This window comes from Marmota flaviventris, chromosome 13 (genome assembly GCF_047511675.1).
Source record: "Marmota flaviventris isolate mMarFla1 chromosome 13, mMarFla1.hap1, whole genome shotgun sequence".
Classification (NCBI taxonomy): Eukaryota; Metazoa; Chordata; class Mammalia; order Rodentia; family Sciuridae; genus Marmota; species Marmota flaviventris.
Genome location: NC_092510.1, coordinates 101,078,164 through 101,105,379, shown reverse-complemented (window position 1 = coordinate 101,105,379; position 27,216 = coordinate 101,078,164). Strand labels below are relative to the sequence as shown.

The 27,216-nt window shown below is 57.2% G+C and overlaps 1 protein-coding gene and 1 long non-coding RNA gene across 8 annotated transcripts; one reads left to right on the top strand and one right to left on the bottom strand.

The window, feature by feature from the left end:
- Positions 1-11,847: 11,847 nt before the first annotated feature.
- Positions 11,848-22,159, bottom strand: Gfi1b (growth factor independent 1B transcriptional repressor). 7 transcript variants are annotated; one of them, XM_027942431.3, is made up of 8 exons: positions 22,084-22,159; positions 21,682-21,726; positions 15,664-15,778; positions 15,151-15,288; positions 14,442-14,707; positions 14,231-14,368; positions 13,019-13,283; positions 11,848-12,587 (listed from the first exon to the last, which is right to left on the bottom strand). In XM_027942431.3, exons 2-8 carry the CDS (start codon positions 21,724-21,726, stop codon positions 12,409-12,411), a joined length of 1,146 nt encoding a protein of 381 aa, XP_027798232.1. In that variant the 5' UTR covers positions 22,084-22,159; the 3' UTR covers positions 11,848-12,408. The 7 variants fall into 7 exon arrangements, with proteins under 7 accessions (XP_027798232.1, XP_071457216.1, XP_027798241.2 ...); XM_071601115.1 differs by lacking the exon at positions 22,084-22,159 and adding an exon at positions 21,809-21,977; XM_027942440.2 differs by lacking the exon at positions 22,084-22,159 and adding an exon at positions 21,809-21,977 and having other exon boundaries at positions 13,019-13,184.
- A 17-nt stretch (positions 22,160-22,176) lies between these two features.
- Positions 22,177-24,068, top strand: LOC114098302 (uncharacterized). The gene is made up of 3 exons (XR_003583729.2): positions 22,177-22,259; positions 22,962-23,101; positions 23,857-24,068. It is a non-coding gene; the product is annotated as an uncharacterized lncRNA (long non-coding RNA).
- The last annotated feature ends 3,148 nt before the right edge of the window (positions 24,069-27,216 follow it).

The following is a 27,216-nucleotide window of genomic DNA, read 5'->3' as shown; positions in this document are numbered from 1 at the left end:
TGGCCGAGGAGACAGCTCCTAACCAGGTCCACGAGCCCAAGAGGGACCTGCAGTGGTTCTGAACTCCAGCTCATATCCCAAGCAAGACACCAGGAAGTCCCACCTGCACAGGCAACTCCAACTTTGACCCAGCCTTGGGTCCCTTTGGGAGGGAGACCCATGTGTCCATCGCCTATTATAAAGTATTTCTTACTGGATACTGGGGAGACAGTGGGGACCTTTGTAGAATGAGTTCGCACAGCTGCTTAATGACAGTTATGACCAGCATCGGAGGAAGATGCCTGCGGGCTGTGAGAGTCTGCAAAGGGGAACGGAGGCTTCTGTGGGGTGCAGGTGTGTTGGGACTGGAGTACAGAAAGAGAAGAACTAGGGACACTGCCCCCAGGCAGAGGGAACAACACTCTAGGGGGCTCGGAGGGAGGCAAAGCCAGCCTGGGAGGACCCTGGTGTTCTGGCACTGCTGCCTGGCGGGCGCTGGCTCACCCCTAGAGAGAGGAGGCTCTCCTGCAGCACTCCCACAGCCTGCTCCCACCCCAGCAGGGCTCCCTGAATGTTGGCTATGGGTCCCGGGGCCATGGCTTGCCCTGTCACCTGGACTGTGAGCTGTTGGGGGCTGGGATATGGTCCTCAAGCCTTGATTCAGCACAGACCGAGGGCACACCATGCCCACTGGCTTTGTTCTTCCTTTTGTAGTGTGGCGTTGTTGTGTGCCTGCTGAAACACGATGATGAACTTTGCCATCTCAGGCCTTTCCTAGTATCATCTATGGCATTAAGTACAGTCACGTGGTTCTATAGCCATCACACCCTCGACCTGTAGAACGCTCTCCTCCAGTGAGGCTGAAGCCCTGTCCCCATTAAACCCTAACTCCGCACACCCACCCTCGCCCCACCAGCTAGCCCTTGGCAACTACGATTCTGTCCCCTGAACCTAACTGCTAAGGGACCGCATAGAGGCGGGGTCCTGTGGTCTTTTCTGCTTGGCTTATTTCACTTAGCACAATTTCGTCAAGGTTTTTCCACGTCCTGGCAGATGTCAGAATACCCTTCCTTTCTAAGGCTGAATTATATCCCATCCTATGGATGGGCCCCTTGTGGGGACGTGGGTAGCTGCCACCTCCTGGTCACTGTAAACAATGCCACCTGCTGCCCATCAGCTTTCCCAGCCTCTGGTTCATACCTTGGCCCACTACACACGCAATGAGCAATTTGGTTTTTGTTTTATGTTGTTTTTGCGATGCCGGGGATCGAGCCCAGGGCCTCTCACACATGTGCTGGGCCGGTGTCCTAGCACTGAGCTACACCCCCAGCTGAGCAGTTGGTGTTTTGCAAAATTCTGGAGTTTCTTAACCACTCTCTTCTTTCTACACCTCAGGGACCAAAGCCCAGTGGGAGAAAGGGACCTGTCGAGGTCATGACAGGAGGGCTTACATATGTATCAGGCCCCCAACCAACACTAGCACCTTAGTGGTTTCTGCTCCACCCCCGTGGTCCTGCTGTGTTCTGGAGGAAATGACCTGGACCCGCTTCCACAGATAATAAGTCTTTAAATGGCTGGAGCTGGGCGTAGTGGCGCAGGCCTGTAATCCCAGCAACTCGAGAGGCTGAGGCAGGAGGATCTCAAGCTCAAGGCCAGCCTCAGCAACTTAGTGAGACTGGCTCAAAATAAAAAATAAAAGGGGCTGGGGATGTAGCTCAGTGGTAGAGCACCCAAAAAATCCCCAGCATCAAAAAATAAATAAATAAATAAATAAAGTTCACTGGACCATCGAACCCTTATACCAAGCACTGTTCAGGCCTCGACCCAAACTGGCCCCAAGCTAGGATATGTAGACCAGAGCCTGGGGTGTTACCTGCTGGCCAAGGTCCTCCCCCAGGGCAGCCCCGCTGCCACCGTCCTCCTCACTCTGATTTCACAGCCAGCTGAGCAGACAGGGTGATCAGGGAATGGCTGCTTAGGGTGACTTCCAGCTCCACTTCCTGCCTGTCACTCAGCCTCCTCCACTGGCAGAAGGAGAAGCCCTAGGTCCCAGCTCCCCCCAGCCTCCACCCAGGACCAGAGGGTCTCCTGCATCCAAGGCACCCTGCAGGGGAGGTCTGCAAACCTGCCTCCTTCCCCAACACCAAGAGCCAGGATTGCCCCAGAAAGGTCTTGGGGCTGACATTGCTGACCCCTTATGTGTTTCTGGTCTTGCAGGCCAAGGTTGACGAGTGTCATGGCCAGGACCCCAGCCAGGCCTCCCCAGAGGAAGCTAGGCCTTGGAATGGCGTTCCTGGCTCCCCGCTCCTTTGCAGGCCAGGCACCTCACTTCCCCAACACAGGCTGCTGGGCTGCCCCGAGCCTGCGCAGCTTGGCCCTGTGGGGAGCACGGTTGCAGGCTGAGCTGCAAAGGGGGACACACACCCTGGGTGGAGGGCATCTGTGGGGCACCCTGCCATCGAACTTTCTGAGAAGGCCCCCGCCCTTCTCTGTTTCCCTCTGTGCCTGGGGTGGGATGGCAACAGCAGTGGTGGCCGTGGGTGCTTCCTCTTTGCCCAGCTCACCGCATGGTGGCTAAGCCCAAGGACCTGAGTCACCACAGGGCCACCCAACGGCCCTGTTCCCTGCTGGACTTCCGTGGAGCCAGTCCCCCCAGCCACACCTGCAGCAGCCCACCGCTGCTGCTTACAGGCTTATCTGCCCGAGGGGCTTGAGGGTGGGGAGCGGAGCCTATCTCCCCGCTGGGGGCCTGCCCTACGGTTGGGGCTTTGTAATCTGACTTTGTGATTTTTTTCACCCTTGTTTTCCCCTCTTGGAGGGAGATTTGCTGAATCATGCAGGGGAGGGGGTTGGAGGGGCTGGGGGCCAGGCAGCTGGCGGGCAGCGATAAGTCTGAGATGAGATGAGGGGGCTGGGGAGCCGCCGAGGAAACCCCAGCCTTGCTGTTTCCAGCTAAGATTGCTGGCCCTGCAGAGCGGCCTGGGGAGCTGAACCCCAGGATCCGGACCCTTCCCTCCACAGTAGTCAAAGGCAGGGCCGGGCTGCAGGTGATCACGGTGGCCAGGCAAGCCTGATGGGCATCTTGCAACCCAGCGGGGACTGGAAAGCAGGACAGGAACAGTGGCCACAGTGGAACTGCTCTAGGTCACCATCAGATTACACGATGGCCTCCTGGGGCCCTGGGGGCACTGCTGGCCCCCGCCCCTCAGCAGGCTGGGAGCGAGCTGGGGCAGACAGGCAGGCCGCTGGCCCCCCACTCCGTGCCTGGGTACCGTTCTTTTCTTGACCTGGCGTGGCCCTCTCCATTTTTGGCAAATCCCATTCTTCTTGTCATCAGGCCTGACTCTTCTAAGAAGACCTCCCTGACTTTGGGGACCTCTGAGCATCCCCTCTCCTGGGTCTAGCCCCTCAGGACTCAGCCACAGTGGACACAGCTAACACTTTTATGTCTTGTTTAGTTTGGTACTAGGAATTGAACCCAGGGGGGCTAAACCACTGAGCCACATCCCCAGCCCCCCACCCTTTTTTTTGAGACAGTGTCTTGCTAAGTTGCTTAGGGCTCACTAAATTGCTGAGGCTGGCTTTGAACTTGCAATTCTCCTGCCTCAGCCTCCCAAGTTACTGGGCTTACAAGAGTGTGCCACCACGCCTGACTAGCCAATACTTGTTGAATGGAGACTTAGGGTCTCTCCTCTGGCCCCAAGAGGAGTTGTCTTCTAAAATCTGAGGCCTGCAGGGTGGGAAGAGATCCCTAGAGGAGATGGCTGGCCCCCAGGGCCTCCTCTGCTACAGAGCAGACCCAGTGATTGGGAGAGGTGGGCCCTGCGCAAGCCTGCCACCCCCTCCACCTCCACTGTCCTGCCCTGCACTCTCCCCACGTGGCCTGGCCTGACCTCCAGGTGCCTGGTCCTTCAGCCTCTCCAGCTCCTGGGAATACAGTGAGACAGATGTCCACCAGTGACTGCATGGCCATGGGCCACACAGAGATGAGGGTGCTGGGCACAAGGGCAGGGCCAGGGCAGGAAGGCCAGGCTGGACGGTGGTGGGGGCATCCCCAGAACATGCTCAACCCTTGGTTTCTGATTCCCCCGAGTCGTGGCAACCACAGCCCCAGGGAGCAGGGGTGATTGACACCCTGAGTCAGTGCCCACATCCCCTGCCGCTCCCAAAAGGGGCTTTGGGGGCAGGAAGAGCTGCCACCGTGGTAGCTTTGCTCCCTTCCTGCTGTCCAACTGAGCTCAGAGATAAGTCCTTGTGGGGTGAGGGAGGCCAGGGGGCTCAGGCCTCCCCAGAAATCATGTCAGAATCCCCATGTAGAGGAAGGGGCCTGAGGGCCTCGATAACTCCTCTATTTTTAAGAGATCCGGGAGGAAGTTCCCAGTCACCCTTTGCAGAAATAGCTCTGCACGTCTGCCTGGCGTCTGGGGCTGGGCTGTCAGCAGGGACGGGAGAGGGGTGAGACACAGCTCGGCTCACCACACAGTGGCAAGGCCCACCTGCTCCCTAGCCTTGCCCCTCAGGGCCGGGCCTGTGCCCCATGCTCAGGACTCTTAGCCATGAAAATAACAACTACCTTTATCATGTGCTCAGGGGCGTCCTGGGCGGCCCACATCCCTGCCTCAGGGAAGCTCTGAAATCAGGGCAGAGCCTAGCAGAGCCACCTGGAAAGCATCTGGAGTGGCCTGGCTGAGTGTGGGAGAGGGAGAGGCTCTCGGGTACAGAGACCGAAGGAGCAGAGGCCAGATGCAGCGTTGGTGGCTGTGGACCCGCCAAGTCATTGACCTCTCTGGCCTCAGTTTCCCCATCAGGAAGTGGGAATAATAGCATCCCCCTCACACAGAGGGTTAATTTATATGAAGTATTTGCAACAGCACCTGGCACTACATCCACTCCCAAGAAACACTACATTTTAGCAATGCCAGGCAGAGGTCTACGTGGCAGAAATGTGTCAGAGGCCACTTTGCTATTGTCCCAGCCCTTACACAGGCTGTCTGCTCTCCCCTCAGTGGCCACCTCCAGCCTCCTCTCCCTGAGAGGCCTGGGTCTGAAGGTCGAGTCTCGAGGTGTCTAAAGATCACACGGGGCATCTTATGGGCGAGAGATCCTCAGGCCAAGGGCGGGTCTGACACTCACCCACACGAGGCTAGAGTGTGTCCCTCAGTCACAGCTCACCCTCCACACCAGTGCTGCCACCTGACCTGGTGGCCTCAGGGCCACCACCACGCTGGCCCCTTACTGCTCTCCCTCTCTCCCAGCTGTTCACCCTCAGCACCCCCCACCTCAGCTCCAGGAACTCAGAGCTTCTGTCTGATTGCCCACTGCCCTGTCCTCCCACCTGGAGTGCTGCCTGGCCCAGGTCAGGCCCTCGGATAGGAGCAGACGGACGGTCTGTCTTTGTGCCTCTGCAAGAGTCCTGGGCCCTTCCTTCCCCTTATACCTCCTCAAAACATGGTCATTGTGTGAGTATACTTTGTACATAACCAGAGATATGAAAACTTGTGCTCTATATGTGTCATATGAATTGTAATGCATTCTGCTGTGTAACAAATTAGAATAAAAACAAATGATAAAAACACTGTTATTGTAGAAATTGTGGAAAACCCAGAAAAAGTGGAGAAAGGGGCATTAAAAAACTCACCCTCAAGGGACCTTGGGGAGGGCGGGGTCTCCCAGGCCTGGACTTCCCTCTTCTCCTCCTCCTGATCTCCCTGACCTCGCCCTTCTTCCCCCTCCTCTCTGCTCATACAGTGTCCCCCTCATAGCCAGGGATGACCATGTGGTAAAGCTGTGGCTCTGCAGATGGCAGGAGGGCCAGGCTGGACATTCCAGGGGGCTCACTGTGCAAGCTGAGTGGACTCTCACCCCAGACCTCGGGGCAGGGAGAGAGGGGATGCTGAAGGATGGTAGAGAAGTGTTAAATGACAGGGTCCCCACGAACCTGCCCCCCTCCGCCCACATGCTTTTCCTTGTGTTCTGGGGCAACAGAACCTTCCAGAAAAGGGGGCTTTGCTTTAGAGCTTGCACAAGAGCTAAGAAGCATCAGCAGCATTCCCTGGCGGAGAAGGCCAAGACGGTTTCATGGGCCTCCAGCTTGCCGGGCTGGGGCTGATTGGCAGCGGCATCTGCCAGGGCAGCAGTGGTGGCCAGGGCCCGGGAGCCTCCGAGGCCTCTTCCTCCCTGACTCTTGTCTCTGGGTGAAGTGTTGGAAGTTTCTCTCTCTCCCCCTCCCTGCCCCTGTTCCCTCTTTCCCGCGCTCTGGGCCGCAAGGCTCCTGATAACACTTGGAAGGCGCTATCGGCCCAGGAGTGTCCCTCTGCCTGGCTTGCTGGCCTGCTTCATGCCGACGGTTGGCAGCCGGCACTGGGTGATAAACTTATCAGGACAAACCTGAGCATGGCCGGAGCAGACGGGCCCTGCCTCAGATTTCCCTCCTGCTGCCTTTCAGAAACCCCCCTAAGAACCTCCGGCCCTGCCTGGCTCCTGAATGGGCCCAAGCCCGGATGGACACTCGCGGAGACGGCGGTGGAGCAAGCCACTACCCAAGCAAGGAGAAGAGCAGCACGGCAGCCAAGAGCCATCCATTTGCCCTGCAGCCTCTGTCCCCAAGCCAGGCTCTCACTCCACTCTAGGGTTCCTACCCCAGCTGCCAAGGAGCCAGGGCCTCCAAGGGGATCCTGAATGTATTGGGGACATAGGGCATTGGCCCCAAAAGATGGAATCCAGCATCTTCCAGGAGGTGGCTCCTGGGGTGAGGGGACAAGCCAGTCAACAGTGGTAAGGCAGAAAGGAGCCTGCCCCCAAGAAGCTGCATACCTACCTGCAACGGGGGCCGCAGGAACTGGGAGCTTTGGGGGTGGGGTGGAAAGGCCAACATCCAATTAATATAAAGCTCAAAGTATATTGGAGCTTAGGGAGTCTTTTTTTAAGTATATATTTTTTTAGTTATAGGTGGACACAATATCTTTATTTTATTTTTATTTTTTTGATGTGGTGCTGAGGATCGCACTCAGTGCCTCATGCATGCCAGGCAAGTGCTCCAACACGAGCGGCAACCCCAGCCCTGAGGGAGTCTTTTTTTAATACCAGTGATAATGTTATCATGCGTGCCCACTGCAGAAAAATAAAACATACCCCCAATAATGAGAGCCAAAAAACCCGTGCCGCCCCGTCCTCTGGGGCAGCCCTGTTGATACCACTTGTCCTCCACACTTCCTTCCATCACTTGTGTGTGTGAGGAGCAAATGGAATCAGGGTGCTTACTGATTTCAAACCACTTTCCACTTAAAATAGGAATAGCTTCCTCCGCCAATACTTTTGTTCTGAAAAAAATCGATTTTCTTTTCCTTTTTTATTTTTGTCCAGTATAGAAAACACACAAGGTCTCATGCACAGGTAGCATGGAGAGAGAGGTCCGACCGTCCAGCAGCACTGCCGTCAACAGCTCCAGGACACCAAAATCCACAGATGCTCAAGTCCCTTTTATGAAATGGCTCGGTGTTTATCAACCCCACCCCCGCCCCCGTCCTCCTGTGTCATTTAAACGGCCCCCAGGTTCATTCCAAGGCTGACCCTGAGTGCTGCTGAGGAGCTGGAACAGCCCACCGCGGAGCCTCTGGGAAGACACCCTCCATCTGCGGCCACAGGGCCGGGAGGTGCAAACTGTTTGCACACAGCTGGCATGGTCACACCATGGGCTTCACACCAGCCTTGTGGCCTGCTTCCAGGGCAGTTCTTAGGAAACACAGGTGCTCCTTTCAAGGCCACAGGGACACCCTGCGCTTGGCCAGACTCCCCTTGTGGGCACTGGGGATGGTTCCCGTTTCTTCTCTGTTTTTTGCCTTTACAAACAGGATGAGAAGGTGCTCCTGGGGCCCACTGTGTGCCCACCCACAACTCTCTTGGTTGCATTCCCAGGAGTAGAATGGAGGGTCCAGGGACGGGTGAGTTTTGAAAGCTTTTCTCGTGCTGGGGGCTGGGATTTAGGGCTGAGAGGGCTTAGGGGAGGGAAGAGGGCATTCAGGCAGAGGGAGCCCCGTGGGCAGAGGTGCAAGGGTGAGAAGAGCATTGAGGATTCCTCGGAGGCCTCTGGGGAGGACCAGGGAAGGTCCTTCCTTGTCTGGAGCCAGGTGGCAGGGCTCTTGGGTAGAGCCCAGGTTTCCCAGTGTCTTCTCCCTGCCTCCCCCTCGCCTCCATCCAGCTGTCCTCCACTCCTGGGCAACCTCAGCAGGGACTGGGGCCCCAGTGCCCCCTCCGCTCCTGCAGGGCACACTGTGCAGCAGCTTTAGGGGACCCTTCTCGGCTCAGCTCCATTGCCACCTCTGCCCCTGCCTGTTCCCCAGACCAAGTCGCAGTACCCCTCACCTGCTGGGTACAACACTGGCCAACCCAGATGCTTCGTCTCTCCTGGCCCCGTCCCCTGAGTGGACGTCACCCACACTCTGCAGAGAGGAGCCCTGGAGGGCAGTAGTAGTGTGATGGCTTGAGGTCAGGGACTGGGGTCACCTGTGATGGCTGGGTCATGGTGGGCAGCTGGGGTGAGCTGACCATCAGGTGATGGGTTGGGGGCACACCTGACTCCAGAAGGGCTCTTGATGTGAGAAATGGCCCAGGACCCTTTCTCTCTCCCCTTCCCTGACTTCCCAGAAACTGCCCCCTGCCTCTTTGCCTCGATCCGCCCGCTGGTCTTCCAGGCCACCAGACAGATTTTTGCTGCTGGAGAGGGAGACAGGCTGGGGCCACTTTGGTCACACAATCCCAGGGCTGACCCTGGAGAGCATTTCCATTCTTATCAGTGATTTCCATGGAGGGTGGCGGGCCACCTCCCAGTGTGTCCTCCAGGGAACCCTGGTGAGCAGGACCTGGTCAGCCTGCTCTGGGGAGGGGCTTCTCCTGTGTTCAGGGGCACAGGGGACAGCCTGAGACTGCCCTCTCCTCAGACGGTGCACCTGAGGCCATCCTGTGCAGCCCTGGGGTCCAGCAGCTGTGCGGTGGGGCAGCAGTGGCTCTCCAGCTCGGCAGGGGAGCAGGGCTCCCTCCCAGCCGTCTGCCCCAGCCTGGCGTTTGCCACGCTTTCCACCCTGTGCTGTCCCCCCCTGGAAGCTGATCTTGGGCTTCCTGCCACTTGCCACATACCTGCCCCCTCTGTTATGCAAATGGGGGCTGGGTCCCTGCTCAGTGGCTGCTGTCTGTGGTCCCCTCCCAACTGCGTGGGCACTTGTTAAATCCCAGCCTCAGGAAGCAAAGGAGCCCCGGCCAATGAGGAAGGCCGCCCCTGCTCAGCTTCTCCTCCAAGCCTCTGCTGAGAAGGGCTGGAATCCTGATATCGGCTTCGTTTTGTTTAGCAAACAGAAGCATGCAAAGCAGGGGGGGGGGGGGAGGGAGGGAGGGAGAGAGAGAACGAGCGAGCCCGCAAAAGGCACGGAGCACCCCCACCCCAGCAAGTACCGTGACTCTTTCTCCCGATCTGAGATGTGCAGCTTTGGACAAGTCCTTCTCCCTCTCTAGACCTCAGTGTCCCATGGGCAGGAGGAGGGCAGGGGCTGGTGTTCTCCAGGGCTTGGTGGGTCTTATGCCCTGGCCACTAGAGTCCATCTTTCCCTGCCTTCAAGACCCAGGCCCTGCAGGACACGGGCGGGGAGCCTGCTGAGTAGGTGACCATCCTCTTAGGTGAATCACCCCCCCAGCCCCACACACCTGATGGGGTGTTTGGGGGAATCTGGATGAACAGGAAGCGCCTTTGTAGGGAAGTGCCCTTCAGGGCCTGCTGGCCAAGCCCAGATTTGCCAGTTTTCAGGGGGATCCAGACAGTAGCCTCACAGAGGTCTAGACAGAGGACAGACTAGAGGAAACACCATGGGGCTCCCGATCCCAACCTGCAGTGCCTGCCGTGTGACCGTGGGCATGCAGGTGGACATCCCCCTCCCCTTCCTCGTCAGGGAAGCCTCGGGGCACATCTCCTCCTGTGGAGGTGGGCACCGCCCATCACACACCACTACTCGGAGAAGTCACGCAGTCAAAGGTCTGCTGGCCACTGTGCCCTCTCCTCCCTTTGGCTTTGGAGGTCATGGGCAGGCATGGGGCACACGGGTGCTGGCCGTCCCGCCAGCGCCGAGGTCCTCTCTGTAGGAAGCTCATCAGCTGAGGGATGGCCCCCACTGCCCCAAGGTGGGAAGGCCAGACCTGCAACAGGAACAGCTTCAGCTTCCTCCAAGGATGAGTGGCCGTGGCCAGTGGGCACTGGCCTTTGCTCCGGGCAGGTCACCATTGCTATTCCTTGACAGGGTGAGCCTTGGGGTCAGACCCGCTGAACAGGCTGGTCACGAGCCCCAGGTTAAATCACATTCTGAAAGGAAACACCTCCAGTGGCAGAGGGTGCACCCAGCCTGGGGAAGGACCTGGGTTTGAGCCCAGCCACACCCTCCCCAAAGAAGCTTATTAAAAAGGAAACATGAGGGGCTGGGGATGTGGCTCAAGCGGTAGCGCGCTCGCCTGGCATGCGTGCGGCCCGGGTCCGATCCTCAGCACCACATACAAACAAAGATGTTGTGTCCGCCCAAAACTAAAAAATAAATATTAAAAAAAAAAAGAAACCCGAGGGGGCAAGCGCTGTGGCTTCTGCTCTTCTATGGCTGGCCTCTCTGAGCCTGGCTACCCTTTTGTAATGTAAAGTGGGACCACAAGGCTCCTTGCAGAGGGTGTGTGGGTTAGAGCCGGTGTCTGGAGACTCTCAGTCCCTTTCAGTACCTGCCAGGGTTTCACCGACTTGTCCACTGCCAAACCTGAGGCTGGGCCCGACCCAGAGACGAGGGGACACTATCCACAGACCGCTGCTCTCTGTGGTCAGGGGCTCCTGAGCTGTAAGCAAGGGGGCTGGTTTAGTGGCCAGGACTTCAAGCAGGGACATTCGTGACCTGGTAGCTCGCACCTGGCTAGGCCTGCCCTTGGCTTCATATGTGGTCCCCAGGGAATCCTTCCAACAGCACTTCCAGAAAAGGACTGTCATGTGTCCCGTTCTGCAGAGGAAGCTGAGCCCAGAGAGGTTCAGGGCCCCACCTGGACTCACACCACTGCCCAGGGGCCACACCAAGCTCACCTGAGGCACACCTGTCACTCCCCTTTGGCCACTTGAGGTGACGCTGGCTGGGGCAGGGACTGAGACACAGATGTCAACTTGGGAGCCATCATCCAGCCCACCACTGCGATTGCATTAAGGGTCTTGAGGTGGGACAATCATCCTGGGTTATTCAGGGGCCGATGTTATTCCATGTCCTCCTAAGAGGAGGCAAGAAGGGCAAAGGCGGGGGAAGAGAGGCACGGCAGAGGACAGGAGAGTGCTGCCCTCTGAAGCTGGAGGCAGGAGCCAGGCGTGCCGGTGGACGCCTGCAATCCCAGCAGCTCAGGAGGCTGAAGCAGGAGGATCACCAAATTTGAGGCCAGCCTAGCAACTTAATGGAGCCCTAAGCAACTTAGTGAGACCCTATCTCAAAAACAAGAAGGGCTGGGGCTGGGGCTCAGTGGCTAAGTGCCCTGGGCTCAACAGGAAGAAAGAAGCAGAGAGAGAGGGAGGGGGAGAGGGAGGCAGGAAGGACGGAAGAAAGAGCAGCTGAGGAGGAGGAATCTTGAAAGACCGGGCCCTGGTGTCCGGCCCTGGGGCTGTGAGAAGGGCTGGGTGCTGGGGGACAGGGTTGTGCACTTTGTCACAGCAGCACTGGGCGGCTGGCCCTCCTGTGCCAGGGCAGCAGCCCCCATGCTCGTGTGGCCCTCACCCGCTGGGCTGTGCACGCCGCCCCTCCTGTCCCCGAGTCCCTCCACAGCCTTCTCTGCTCCCCCAGCTCCCCACTGTCCCTCCCCAGAGCCTCGGGCAGCGCGTGGAAACAAGCCTTCTTTATTTTTATTTACAGCAATTGAGAGGAGCAGTGACTGCTGTCCTCTCCAGCCCCACGGCTGAATCCTAGTGGCCAGTCGAGGGCTGGTGGTGGCCGGGGCACACCTGGCCTACGGGGGCAGGAGGCAGCTCAGAATGCTGTGGCAGCCAGAAAGAGGACCCCGGAAATCTAAGATGGCCACATCCAAGTGGGCAGCAGGCAGGAGAAGGCTTTCACTGTGGGTCCCAGCTCTGGTGTGTTCTTGGCATTCCTGTCCCCTGGGGTGTTCCAGCTTCCTGTGTTCTTTCAAGATGAGCACATCTGTGGACAACTTCAGCCCCAAAAGACCCAGACCAGCCCTCACACTTTGTGGAAGGAGGAACATTGGTCCAGAAAGGGAAAGTCACTTGCCCAAGGTCACACAGCAATTTCATGAGTCTCAAAACAAATTTGAAGCCTCCTGTCAGTGCCACCTCCAGAAGCCCGGGAATCTGGGGGCATGAAGCCGGCCTGTAGGTGATGGGACGTCCAGGTAGGCTGCCCAAGAGCCGGAGCAGGCATGGCCTCACTTGAGGTTGTGCTGGGTCTCGCGGTGCCGCCGCAGGTCCACCTTGCGCTGGAAGCCCTTGGTGCAGAGCTCACAGCTGAAGGGCTTGAAGCCGGTGTGCTTGCGGCTGTGCGTGATGAGGTTGGAGCTCTGGCTGAAGGCCTTCCCGCACACCTGGCACTTGTGAGGCTTCTCCCCTGGGAGGCCGGGATCAGGTGGGCCAGGGTCAGCGGCAGCCAGGCCTGTGTCTCCTCCCCTCCCACATTTGCCCTCCCAAGCTTTGCTGTGCCCGCTCTCTGTCCACCCATGTCCACCTTAGAGAGTGACGAGCCAGAAAGGCCTGCACTGTCCACAGGAGAGGCCAGGGGCCAGGTTTCCCTTGCTACATCCCCACAGCTGGCCCAGGCCAGGCACAGAGGCGCTCACCAATGAGTGCCTCAGCAAGTCACCTGCCCAGAGACCACCAGTGCTGGCACCGTGCTGTCCCTGCCCCTGTGGTATCCACTCCTCGGTGCACGTGAGTGCCACAGGCATCTGGCCCTCCACCAGCCTGCGCCTCCCGGTCACCCGACCTGCCCTGGCCGACAGCCGGCGGGCGCGGCTCCCCAGGAGGCAGCCTGCCACTCACCGGTGTGGATGTAGGTGTGCTTCTTCATGTCCGACTTCTGGTGGAAGCGCTTGCCACAGAACTGGCAGGGGTAGGGCCGCGTGTCCGAGTGGATGAGCAGGTGGGTGGACAGGGTGGACGAGCGCTTGAAGGCCTTGCCACACATCCGGCACTCAAAGCTGCGCTCCTGCCGGAGGAAACGAGGCCCCGGGGGGTCAGGTGCAGGTGGGGCCTCGCCGCCCAGGACAGCCAGGCTGGGCGCAGGACTGGACCCAGTTGGGATCCCCTAAGGAAGAGGACACTCCGTTGGGGTGGCCTCAAGGGCAGGGCCTGGAGGAGCAGAACCCAGGAGGCCCCATCCTGCTGCCCAGGTAGGACCAGGGGTGGGGCCTGAGAGGCCTGTGTGAGGTCCCTCCTGCTCTCAGTGTCCTACTCAAAGCAAGTGTTTGCTGGCCGACTGATGGACGGCTGAACGGTCAGCCTTTTTGGGAGCGCACATTCCATGACCCTGACCCTGATTGAGGCCCTTGAGGCCGGGCTGAGAGGCTGAGCAGTGGGTTAGTTAAGAGTTTGAGTTACTGAGGCCCGATTCTGGCCTCTGAGCAGTCATGTGATTCCAGGGGTCACTTAACCCCCCCCAGGCCTGTTTCCTGGTCTGTACGTTGGGTCTCTGACAGTTACGGCTCAAGCACTGCTGGGGGGTGGACGCTGAGAGCAGGCCGGTACCCAGACCCAGCAGGCTGCGGGGCTCACAAGTGGGAGCTCCCTGGTCCCTCCCTGCCCCCCACCTCTGTTCACCCTGTGGGTTCCGGTGCCCTCCTGGAGTGAAGAACCTGAGCTGGATCTCTCTTAGTGGGGGTTGGGGGAGTGAGCCTTTGACCCTGACTCAGACTCTGAGAACTGCCAGGACGGGGACTCGCCCATCCTGGCAAAGCCTGGCAAAGTCCTCAAAGCCAATGACACCTGCTCGGGCCACCCAGAGTCAGAAACGTTTCTGAGCATCACAGCCATTGTTGTCCCCAGACCCCACCAGGGTCAAGAGCTCCCTCCCATCAGCTGGGTGGAGTGGAGACCCAGGAGCGTTGGGGGCGGGGCAGGGGAGCCAGACCTGGGGGGCCTGAGTCAGGGGCCCCCCCAATCTGCATCACCTCCGGGACAAGAGGAGAGACCTAGCCGCAGCCCCGGGCTCCGGAGGGAAGCGTCTTGGGGGGAGGTCCAGTCTGGCGGCCTCACCTGGGAGTGGACGTGCGTGTGCTGCTCCAGGCTCACTGCGTGGCCGAAGGTCTTGCCGCAGACGTCGCAGGCGAAGGGCCGCGTCCCGCTGTGGGAGCGGCGGACGTGCACCTCCAGCCCATGAGGGGTGGAGAACACCTGGGGGGGCAGAGCGTGAGACCCCGGGAGGGCGGCGGCCCCTGCCCCGCCCAGCGGCCCCTGCCGCGCTCACCTTGCTGCACTTGACGCAGTGGTAGGCGTCCAGGCCTGGGGAGTAGCGCAGGCTGAAGTCCAGCGGCGGCTCCACGCTGGGCACCAGGGGGCTGCCGTACAGCCTGACGGAGCGCTCCAGGAAGGCCGACTGCATGGTGGACGGGCCCTGCTGGCAGCCGTAGGACGAAGCCAGAGCGTCCCAGGAGAAGCTGGGCTTGTAGAAGGGGGGTGAGTCGGAGAGGGGCGAGTCCCCATCCCGGGGCCGGGCCATCACTACAGGGCCCTCTGAGGAGACAAGGACACATGCCTGGTGAGTCACTAATGCGGGGCCCCCCGCTCTCCAGCACCCACCACCACCTAGTGACACCTAGTGTAGAGGGGTTCCTGGTGTGACCTGCATACTCACTGCCAGGGCTGTCTGGGTCCCTATTATGGTTCCTCAGACTTCCTAGGCAAGAAACAAACACCCCTCCTCAACCCATGACGCCCCTCACCCGCCACACGCACCTGCTGGGTGCTGCGGGCCCACCTCCCAGAAGCCCTCATCTGGACTGAGCTCCCTGTAAGGAGCGTTCAGGTAGAAGCCAGAGAGCCCTTATGGCATGCAGGTGTCTGTGGGCACTGTTGGTCCTCCTGACCCACGATCCCAGGGGACACTGATCCTGGAGCCCATCCAGCCTCCCTCCCTCAGCTCCACTGGGGAGTGGCTGGGGTCCCGGGCTGGGTACCTGGCACTGAGGCCATCCTGGTCAAGCTCTGCCCAGGCTCCAGCCTTGGCTCCCGTTTGACACTGTTCCAGTCAAGGTACTGGTCTGGGGGCAGTGTGCTGACCTCAGGGCTGTTGCTCAGGACCTGGTCCCTGGTCACTGTGGGGAGACAAGACTTCAGAGTCACCAGCTGCAGCTCCTAAGAAGCCCATAGGGAGCATCGGTGGCACTGCCTTCCCAAGAGGAGGGGACCTGGAGAGACCATCTGCCGTTGCTTCTGGCTGCCCACGTGCAGGGGCTCTTCCCGGTGGGCAGGATGTGGACAGAGTGCTGAGGACCCCCAGGTCAGCCTTGCCTCTAGAGCAGCCCTCCATTGCGTCTCTAAGTGGGACCCACCCATCTGCACCAGCCCCGGTTCCAATGCCCATGCCCCGTCACCCCAGGGGAGACCTTGCCGAGCTGCTGCTGCGGGACTGGGAGAGGGGCTTCTGGGGCAGGGCCTGAATGCAGCCAGCCAGCTGGACTGGGACTCACCGGGCGCGATGGCAGGAAGCCAGGCAGGGTCCTCCTGCGCACGGGGCTGGTGGTAGGTGTGGGCCTTCTTGCTCTTTACCAAGAAGGAGCGCGGCATTTTCAGAGGTGCCCCCACCTGCAAGGGGAGGGGCGGTTAAAAGAAGGACACTATGACCAGTGTCCTTGCAGAGGGAACCCTGGACTCAGACACACAGGGAAAAGGCTGTGACAGTGGTGGCGGGGTCCCAATCACGTCTCTATAAGCCAAGGAGCGCTGAGGCGTGGAGCAGAGTCCTCAGAGCTGCTGGAAGGGTGTGACCCTGCTGACGCTGGATTCTGAACTTCTAGACCCCAGAACTGTGAGGGCACTCATTTCCGTTGTCTTTAAGCCACCCTGCTTGTGGCACACACTTGCACAGCAGCTACAAAGGCTGCCATCCCTCAGTAGCAAAGGAATACACTCACACTCCGAAAATCCCGAGTCAGCCTGCTCCCACTAGCAAGCCCCAGGTTGCACAAGATCAGAGAGAGAAGGGCAGGGGCAGGGGTCTCTCTGTCCGTGACACACTGTGGACCTACTTCTAGAAAGCTGCATGTGATTCCCAGTGGGATCCACCATTAGATGCCATAGGAAAAAAAGTGTTCTGGTTTGGGGATGAGAATCTCTTGAGTGTTTATCTTGGCTCACTACTGGGCAAATTAGGGCAGAAACTTAACCTCTCTGGGCCAGTTTTCTTTTCTTTAAGATATGACGTCCAGATTTGTGGAGCTGACAAGTATGTCTGGTTCCCAGAGAGGAAGGACCCTTCTCTCTCCCGGGAGTAGATAAGGTTTGGGCCCAAGAGGACCCCCAAACCACACAATATCACCCATACAGGAAGACACAAATGTCCATCAACTCTCATGGTTGAGTGGCAGCCCAGCCCAGCATCATCGCTGAGCCCCTAACCAGGGTTTGGGGGACAAATTGAGGACCAGATCTGTCAAGTTGCTGCCCTTATTCCCAGGTCCAAGGGTGTGTGAAGCTGGACCATCCTGACCACCCCCTCCCCCTGGCCTCCCCTGCACAGCGAGGGTCTCCTCCCCGCCTCATCCCCAACAGCTTGCCTCCCTGGCCGCCTGTTCATGAGGCTCTCCCGAGGGCCCTGGGGAAACAGAGAGCATCTTCCAGGTCCTCTGCCCTCCTCCTCCCGAGGCTGCACACGCCTGAGCTCAGAGCTCAGGAGAGGCACCAGTCCTGCAAGGCGTGGGTGGAGTCCCTCCCCCACCCCGCAGCTTCCACACAGGGCTGCAGGGTGATAGCACCCAGCCAAGGTGAAGGCGGGAAAGGATTTGGGCTGCTCCAAGCAGCTGTGGGGGCTGGGCGATAAGGCCTTGCCCTGCCGGGGGTGTGTGTGAGGGGTGGGGAATCAGAGAAGGCAGCCGGAGCTCTGACTGAGGCAAGGCCCCCGGAAGGGAAGACCAGAGTCAGCAGAAGAGAGCCTCGGCCTGCTTGTCCTCTGGCCCAGGGTCCGAGGACAACATTGAGAGTTTGGGCTGTGGCAGCAGGGAGTGGGTAGTCCAGGTCCCTCCTTGCTGGATGTTGTCCCTGAGCCTTGGTATCCAGATGTGCTAAACAGAGATCGTTCCCCAATGCCAGGGGACTGCTGGGAGCAGGAGGGAACTTCACATGTCACAAAGAAGCTCTCGAGCTGGGCACAGTGGTGCACGCCTATAATCCCAGAGACTCAAGCGGCTGAGGCAGGAGGATGGCCAGTTCAAAGCCAGCCTCAGCAACTTATGGAGGCCCTGTCTCAAAATGAAAAGGGCTGGGGAAGAGCTTAGTGGCTAAGTGCCCCTGGGTTTAATCCCTAGGTGCTCAGTGTGGGCCTCAGCTGAGCTATGGGTGGTGGCACCTCTGCCCAGGTGAGGAGCAGCTTCGGAGGCCAGGAAGGAGGCCTGCATCCTGCTGCGTCCCCAGCACTGGGGCAGAGCAGGTGCAATACCTGCAGGACAGTCCAGTCCTGGACCAGTGGCCACAGAAATCCCCAGGGAACAGGGGACATGTTCCAGGCCTCCTCTCTCTGAGCTCTACAAGGAGGGGTGGGGTCCCCTCCCTGTCAGATTCTCAGCTCTTTGAACAAAGGCTCTGCGGGGACTGCCCCAGGCCAGGCAGCCCACAGCCACCTTATCTTCCAGGGACATGTCTTCCTCCTCCTGCCTCTTCCCTCCCCCCGCCAGGGCTCCCCACACCCCCTTCCTTCCCCCTCTGAACTCTTCTCTCTGGAAACATCCTGGGGAGGCCAGACCCTGGGCAGAGTGGGAGGGACCCCCGTGAGCTGGGCCAGGCCTGGGTTCCCTCCACCTTGGTCCTGTGGGGGCCGCCTAAAGCCACAGTCTGTCAAAAGATGACCTGCTTGTTTTTGACACAGGCTCTTTTAGTAGAAGATCAGCTACAACCAAGGTATCCCCTGAAGCCTCTGAGACAGTGCCAGGGTAAATTGGCAGCCAGGGTCTGTTCAGCCACCTGAGCACCTTTAGGGAATCCTGTTCCATACTGATGTCACTGAGGAGGAGCCTTGGCTCAGAGGCGGCCCAGGACCCCAGGGCAGAGCAAGGACTCTATCTGCTGGCCCTGGGGCCTCCATGCTCCTGAGGGACAGGCCAGAGGTGGGGGCATTTGCTCCTGCTGTCTGTGCCAGCGCTGGGCTGCTGGGCCGTGCCCTAGGTTGCAGGTGGGGGCTTAGGCTGAGATGTTGGTGGCTTGTCTAAGGTCACGGCAGAGCCAGGCCGAGGGCTCCTGTCCTGCTACCCAGTCCCATCTGAGATCCTCACAGCCTACAGCACGAAGAGCAAGAAGGCATTGAATCACACTCCTCTGGTCTTCAGGTCTTTTGTAAATCCCCCAAGCCCCACATCAGTCCTGCAGGGTCACAGGTAGGGCAGTGAGGAACAGATTCCCTATGGGAAGCTTTGTCCTTGGGCTCAGAGCCAGAGAAGCAGCCGTGTCAACGGACTAACATCCCAGACAGCAGTGGCAGGCTCTGGGATCACGGAGATTGTGCCAACTACACAGTGGTAGAGGGGGAGGGGATCCAGTTTTTCGGGTTCCCCATGGGAGGCAGGTGATTCTCGAGCCTACTCCAAGGATCTCCTTGGTCCCCCATGTCCTCCTCACCCCTCAGCCTGGCAAAGTGACAGGAAATCAGCCAGTTCCATGGCCAAGCTCTGAAGTCCTCAGTGGGAACCAAATGCACCCAGCAAACTTCCTTTTAGCCCCTGTTAGCTGAGTTTAAAAAAAAAAAAAAAAACAGGAACCAATCACCTACAGTGCAGTTAATTAACAACCACTCGGTTTTGATTCACACGGACCGTTCTGAGAAAGAGCTAGGAGCAGAGATTGTGAAAGAAGCTCCGGTTTCTTCATAAAACAGAGGTGTTGATGGTATCAGCCTCCGGAAGGAGGCCCCATTAACCTCCCATCCTGATGGAGGGTCCCCTGACCCTGGTCAGATTCCAGCAGCCAGGGCCCTACCTGCACCCTGACAGCCTCCTGCACCCATCTTCTAGGTGGAGTCAGGATCACGGGGCTTTGGTCTTCCTGGATGGAGGTAACGCCTGTGGGGATGAGTCTGATTTTGTGACCTTGAGCTTGTGACCGCGGCGGCCACCAACCTGGGTTTGGTTTTCCTATCTCTCAAAAGAGACGGTTGGGCTAAGATTTCTAAACTTCCCTTTTGCTCTAAAATCCCATGTAGGATTCGTTGACCTTCCGCGAGGGACTGGCCCACCTTGGCTAAGACACTCGGGTTCCCTTTTGGGGAAGGTTGGGTAAGATCGAGCCGATTCTCAGGGTCAGCTATGGAGGACCCTTGGGACTTCCTTTATGTTTAAAGACATGAGGGGACCAACAGACTGAAACCCTTGCAGCTGGGAATGGTGGGGAGAGGAGCCGGGCCGTGCTGGGGGCCCTGCGGAGAACTCAATGTCTAAAGTGAGGGAACCAACTTCTGGGTCTGTGTCCACAAGCCCTGAAAACAGGATTTCAGAGAGATCTTTGCACACCCACGGTCACAGCAGCATTGTCCCCAGTGGCCAAGCGGTGCAGTCGGTCCCCATGAGTGGCCCTCCACGGGGAGACATTATTAAGCCTTAGAAAGAAATCTGCCATTTGCAACGACAGGGTGGACCTTGATCCCCTATGTAAGTACCTAGGACAGGCAAATTCAGAGACTCATTCAGACGGGAGGTTTCCAGGCGCTGGGAAAGATGGACATTGCTCATAGGTACAAAGCTCCAGGTTTAGAAGGTGTAACAGGTGCAGGATGGCTGCCCAACAATGTAAATAGACTTCATGCCACAGAACAGTACCCCTAAAAATGCCTAAAATGAGCTGGGCACAGCAGGACGCACCAGTGATCCCAGCTCCTCAGGACACTGAGGAAGGACAATCTCTTGAGCCCAGGAGTTTCAGGCCATCCTGGGCAACATAGAAATATCAAAAAAAGGGGTGGCAAGAGGTTGGGGGGTGTAGCTTAGGGGTAGAATGCTTACCCAGCTTGTGTGAGACCCTAGGTTCCATTCTCAGCACCAGAGGAAAAAAAATACAAAATGGTAAATTTTGTGAATATGTGTTTTATCACAATTTAAAAAGGTGAGCCAAAGAAGCCCTTCCTGCACATCTCTGTATTAGCACCAGAGCAGCTCCCACTGGGTGGAATTTCTGGAATGAAGGAACACAAAGCCCCTCTCCATACCAGGGGGGAGGTTTTCTGCTGTTTCTGCCAAGGGTGTAGATGCTGGACCAGGTGGAGAGTCCAGACTGGTTTCCTGGTCCCAGAGCCTTCCCACGGACCCTGGGCAGCCCACCCTGCTCTCCACAGAGCCTTGAGAAACCATCCACACTGATTTCGGTGCTTTTGCCAGTCACACCTAACTCAGGTATGGCTCTCTGACTTCCTCCAAGATCTCTCTGCAGGGCCACCAGCACGTGGACCCTGAGTCTGAGAGCAAGAAAGGGCTAGGAGAGTCACCTATCTCCGTGTCCAAGACGTTGCTTGGGAGTATTCTACCAATGACCTACTAGGCAAGAGCCAGCAGGTGCAGCGCAGCCAGCTTCCAGTAGCCACCAGGCCCACAGGCTGGGAATGTCGTTTAATTTGCCCCAAAGATGTTCTTTCCAGAAAAAAAAAAAAAGCACTCCACCAGGTACCAATGGCGCATCCCCAGTGCCTCCTTAACCAGCCTGCTTCCGAGTGAGGGGCTCTCCCCAGGAGCCCACAGGACTCAGACACGGCCTTTGCCCCCCCCACCCCCCCCCCCAATAGGTAGAAAAGTCCAGGGACAATTACAGCGAAGAGGAACCCGAGACAGCACCTCCCGCCTGCACTCCTGTTGTCCAGGAGGCTGGAGCGGCTTGTGCTCTCCCCGCCGTGGACTCCAGCGTCAGTGTCCCGGGAACCCAGTGCCGAGGGCGGTGTGTGCACGCACTGCCCATGTCCCTGGGAGAACTCGGGTGGGTGTGGCTTGGTGTGGCTTGGTGCAAGTTGACCGAGACGCAGGAGCTCGGGCATCTCAGCCCAGGCGGTCCTTACCGCGGTGTCCCCCCGGACCCCGCTGGAGACATCCCTAGAAGGCTGCTAGTCCACCTGTCCCTCCTGACCCAGCCAGAGGAACTAAGTGCCCTGCTTTGAAAGGATCTCTCAGTGAGAAATGCAGATTTAAAGGCCGAGCGCCCAGCCGCCCCTCAGCACTCACCGCGGGAGCGGTCCCCTCCCAAGCGCTGCGCAGGGTCCGCGGGAACCTCCAAGCCGTCCGTCCCTGCGGACCGGACTCGACTCGGTCAGCCTCGCGACTCTCTGCACAAATAGACACTTCTCCTTTTCTCTCTGTGTGTCTCTGTGTTTTTTTTCCTCTTCTGTTCCCCTCCCTGATTTTCAATCTGATTATTTGTGTCAAAATCTGGCGGCGAAGCAGCAGCCAATGGAGAGAGCGCGCGAGCCCGTCCGCATTTGCTTATCAAAACTTCCAGGACCCAGTCGCTGCTTTCTCATCTCTCACCCTCCGCTCGCAGATGAAATTCTCTCCGGAGACTTCGAATAACATCTGGGTGAAAAAGAAAGAATGGCTAAAGTATTGGAGTTTTAAAATCAAAGTGAAATCGAAGCATTTACTTGCAATACCCAACTTTGTACACAGAAATCATAACTTTCTTGACTTTTTCTTCTTTCTTTCCTTTTCTCTTTCTTCCCTCCATCTTATCTCCGTTCCCTCTTCCTTCATTTTTTTTTCTTCCTCTCCTCTCCCCTCTCTCTCTCCATCTTTCTTCTTTCCCTCCTACCTTTCGTCCCCATCCTCTCCTGTCTTTCTTCCCTCCCTTCTCCTCCAGCCACCTCCCTGCCTCCTTCCTGCCTCTGTCCCTCCCTTTCTTCCTTCCCTTCCCTTCCCAAATCAGCATCCTGCCCTTGGGCTGGTGGGGGAAGTGGGCCCTCTCTGTGGAACCCAGGGCTGGGAGCATGGGGACCATGTGGAGCTGGCCAGGCCTGTCTCCTCCTTGCTCAAGGCGTATTTGAGAAGAGGGAGATGCACATTTCCCCAGGCGTGGCCGCAGCACGGACAAAGGAGCAGCCCAGTATGGAGTGAGTCTGGGGGCCACGGACCCTCTGCCTGCGGAAGCCCACATACAGATTGAGCCCTGGGACCCAGAGCTGGCGTGTGCTGCCATCTGGTGGCAGTCGAGGAGTCTGAGAAGCCAGTGAGGGCCTCGGGGGTGCCATCAATAGGGGAAAGCTTGGCAGCCCTCTGGGACATTTCTTTCCGTTGGCGCAGAGCCCCATGCGCTGGTCCCCCTCCTCCTTCCTTCTTGTCCTCCACCTCCTCCTGCTTTCAGGCAACCGATTTATTTCAGGAGGTTTTGCATAAGTGGAGAATCTCACAAAACAGCACTGTTAGCTCATTTGCATGTCCTTGCAGTCTGGCAGCGAGAGGGATTACATTTCACTCCTAAAGAAAACAAGTTTGTGGACAGGAAGCCCTGACTTCAACTGCGAGTCCAAGGTTCGGGGTGGAATGACAGGGGCGAGGCCTTGCTGCTGCCCAGCCCAGCCTGGCAGCCCGGGGGCCCTACACACACCAGGGTGTGATGCTGCGGACCCAGCCCCAACTACAGGCCAGGCAGGAGACAGTGTGCCCAGCCCCTGCAACTCTTAGCAGAAAGAGATTCAGGGAATCATCATGGGGACCTTTGGATGATGCACATTACTGGCAGTCATCTGGAACTGTTTGCCACATCCCCGCTGCTGTCACAAAATGTCACTGACCAGGAAATTTATTTCTGACAGTTCTGGAGGCTGGGAAGCCCCAAATCAAAGTGCTGGCAGATTTGTGCTCTGTGCTTCACAATGGTGCCTCGTGCCATCCCTCTGTGTGGCAGAGGCCTAAGAAGACCCTGAACGTGGCAGAAAAGGCAGAAGGACAAAAGGTTTGATCCCTCTGCCTCCATCCCTTTGATGAGGCACCAACTCATCCATGAGGGTAGAGCCTTGGAGGCCCAGGGGCCTCCTAAGTCCCCACCCCTTGTCCCCATCGCAATGGGCCTGCAGTTCCAACAAGGGTTTGGGAAGGACAGATTCAGATCATAGCAGGTTTCAAATAACAACAAAGAGAAGCCCTATCAGCTCCTTCGTGGCCCAGAGGTGGGACAGAGAAACCTGACTTTGACCATTTGGGGTGGGGGCAAGCACTGAGAGGTAAAGATAGCATGCAGAGGGATCCTGGGGCTTTGGGAACAGATTCAGAAGTGGAGGGTCAGTGGAAGAAGGGATATTCCAAGTGATGCTGAGGTTCGGTTAGTTTGGAAAAGTAGGGAAGAACAACTGAAAAGAGGAACAGCCTGTGCTAGTGCTGGAGGCCAGGACCCCAGGGAGCTGACAGCCGCCAGGTTCACTGTGGTGGAGCATGGAGACCCAAGGAGTGGGAGGGAGGGATGGGGCATTGGAGACACGGAGCCTGGAGGGGAGAGAGGGAGCAAGATTCCTCCCTGCTTTCAAACCTTCCCTTCAGTGTCAGTTCACTTTCAAATGACAGCACTTTTTCTGGTTTATAGAAATTCAATTTATATTTATTTAATAATTACAAAGCAGTTATTTAGTGTCACTGAAAGTTGTCAGCTTCAGGCATGGCTGGATCCTGTAGCTCTGATGATACTATCTGGAATCTCATTTATTTCTGTTTCAGAACACTTGCATCTGTCATTCCCTCTGTCTGGATGGACTCTCCCGTGTCCCGGTAGCAGGATCTTTCCTGTCACTCACATCTCAGCTGAAATGTCACCTCTGCAGAGAGACCTCCTTGGCCATCAGCTGAAGTCAGATTTCTCTTTCCGTTCTATCATCCTGCCCATTTTCTTCCTAATGGTCATAATTATCTGAATATATATTGCTTACTTATCTGCCTGTTTATTTATTAGGTCCGACTTCCCCAGGAACTTAAGCACCAGGAGGGCAGGGACTGCATTTTCCTGGCTCACAGCCAAACCTCAGTGTTTGTGACAGTGTATTACGGACACTACCGACACTGACACAGAATGAATGAATCTCCACCTCTCAGCTGTCTCCTTTCTGCAGCCTCGGGCTGAGGGACCCAGTGTCAAACACAGTGTCACCAGGCTTTCCTCCAGGTGCTTAAACACTTGGCTGGAGAAAGCCCCCTTTTCAAAACTTCCAAGAAAGTCTTCAGGTTGACTCTGATTGGCCCATCCTGGTCACGAGCACATCTCTGCACCAATCACTGAGTCCAGGGGGAGGGATGAGGGCCTCTTGCTGGCCAGGGCTGGCAGACCTTCCTGTCCTGACTACAGGAGCTAGGAGCAGTAGAGGGTGGAGGGTTGGGGCCAGGACAGAGTTGCCACCACACCACTGAAAGGCCGTGGCTTCTGCCTTCCTCCTAACTGTCTTGTTGCTGACTCTTGAACGTGCTGGGTTTTTTTTGTTGTTTTTTGTTTTTTGTTTTTGTTTTTCCCTTTTGGAGACCAAATCCCAAGTCCTGCCTTTGCCCTAAACTCTGTGTCTAGAAAGTTGCTCTTCATTCTTCTCTACATCCGGGTCAGCTCTCAACTCCTCCAGGAAGCCCTCCCAGACCCCCCACACCCCCACAGGGTTCTTGTTTTGCTTGGCTGCCCACCGGAGGGGACTTGCTTACTTCTCAAGGAGACCAGCAGCAACTTGAGCAAAAATGTGATGGGTCCTCTCTCAGCCTGCAGTGGGCATGGCCTGGACCTCAGTGGACATCAGCTACAGGAAACATAATCGGGGCTGAATGAACAGGAACCTCTGTGCCCAAGGGCTGGGCAGTGTGCACTGTGCAGAGCTGTTTAGGAGGCACGTTCAGGTGGCACGGAATGCACTGTGTGGGGTGGGAAAGCACTGGGGGTAAAGGCACTGGAGGGGTGGGTGGCAGGGCTCTGGTCCCAGATCCACTTGGGTGCTTCCAGAGAGCTGGCTGGACGCTAAGGCCTTTTCTTTTTCTTTTTAAAAAAACAGGGATTGAACCCAGGGCCCCTTAACCACTGAGCCACATTCCCAGCCATATATATTTTTTTTAAATTTTTATTTTTGAGACAGAGTCTTCTAAGTTGCTTAGGGCCTCGCTAAGTTACTGAGGCTGGCTTTGAACTTGCAAACCTCCTGCTTCAGCCTCTGGATACACTGGAATTTCAGGCCACACCATCACGCCTGTCCGTGGAGGCCCATCTTCTGTGTGCGTTTCTTGCTGCCAGAAAAACGCCCTTTTGCTCTGTTCTGCCTGTCGTGTGTGTGTGTGTGTGTGTGTGTGTGTGTGTGTGTGTGTGTGTGCTGTCCCTGTGACACCTGGCAGCAGGCAGAGAAGTGGAAAACATCCACTTGGTTGTCAGGTGGATTGTGGAACCCTTCCCAAGCCCAGGCTCCTAGTCACTGGCTGCTGGCGGCTGAGCTGCCAGGAGCCCAGCTACACACCAGCTTGTGCTCCTGACTGCTGGCACTGCAGACCCACGGCTCCATGGAGAAGCAATTCCCCCTGTCGCCACATGGTGGCGCTCCTGTCTCCTTTCCTCTAACAAAAATCTGAAAACAGTCAAAACAGATCTGTCTATATTTTAATAGTATATTATTCGTGTGAATTAGGCAGGCTCCCCTGGGCCTCAGGCTTTCCACCTGTAGAATGGGCTGAGGATAGAATGGGCCGTAATGCAAACCATTTTATAAATACTAAAATGTGTGAGCTGTTATTTCTCACCAGACACATTCAACAGCTGAGTACAAACTCCCTTTCCCTAATTGGATAGTCACAGGAGCCTCAGCTGCTTGCGGGGAGGAGCGGGACACAACAGGGTCAATGTCAGCCAGGTTCCTATCAGGCAGACTGTGCTGATTTACATGACAGGTTGATTATTAATGGAACAGCTGACATCTGGCTACTGCTCCATAAACTTCCCATAACTTCCGCATTTGTATTCCCTCTGGGGACTCCCAGAAATCCCGCTTAGGCTACAGAGACGGAGGAGGAAGAACGAGGGTTTTGGAAATTTACCCTAGGCAGTGGCTAAGTAGGGTGGAGGGGCTCCATGGTTTCTTCTCTTTTAATCCTTGGGAGCACCTTGGGACTTGGGATTTGGGGGAACGTGATCAATAAGCCATATGATGGGAAACCAGGCACCAACCCCCAGGCACAATTGGCACCATGGCCAGTCTCTACAGCCCTAAGTGGGGACCATGTGCCTGATCCACCAGGGCACAGCCAACTCCCATCTCAGGATGTGCACCATGTTGGCACCCAAGTCTGTACCCTTCCTGGCAAGCCGAGTGTGTGTGTGTGTGTGTGTGTGTGCGCGCGCGCGCGCTTGCGCGTGCATTAGCCAGCCTCAGGGGTGCACAGTCTCCCATGGGTTTGCCCCCTGGAGTAGCACCCTATCAGGTGCTGGCCTTGGTCCCCTGTATCAGGGAGTTTTGGCCTGGGGCAGAGCTGCAGACTCCAGACGCTGGAAGCAAATCCTCAAAGGAAGGAGAAGACTGAAGGAGAAAGCTACCCCTTTGCAAAGGACTAGAAATGCAAGCCCATTTGGGAAAGAGCCCATCTATACCTGGGGGCTCTACCTCAATGCTGATCAGCACAGGACCCCGGGAAGGTGGAGGCAGAGGTGAGATCAACACCTGGAGCCTTCAGGCAGCCAGGGTTTGCACCTGATTTCCATCCCTTTTGCATGTACCTGCTGCCTTTAGAGATTTTCTCAGGCTACAGTTTCAACACAATCCCCTGGAGGATGGAGACTCTCCACCTACTGTTTCTTATCAACCCAGAGGTGACCCTCCCGCCCCACCCCACATCAGAGGAAACCGGGGGACCACAGTGATACAAACTTGAAGGTTGTATCTGTAAAGGCATTTCTGCAAGAGGATCAGTTTGAAGTTTTAAAAGGATATTTGTAATATGCTCATTTGGAAAGCAGGAGAGAGGCCTTTATAAACTATCCACCCAAATTCAGCAATTCCACTTCTAGGCACATGCCCAAGAGCATTGAAAGCAGGGAGTCAAAGAGATATTTGTACCCAGATATTTATA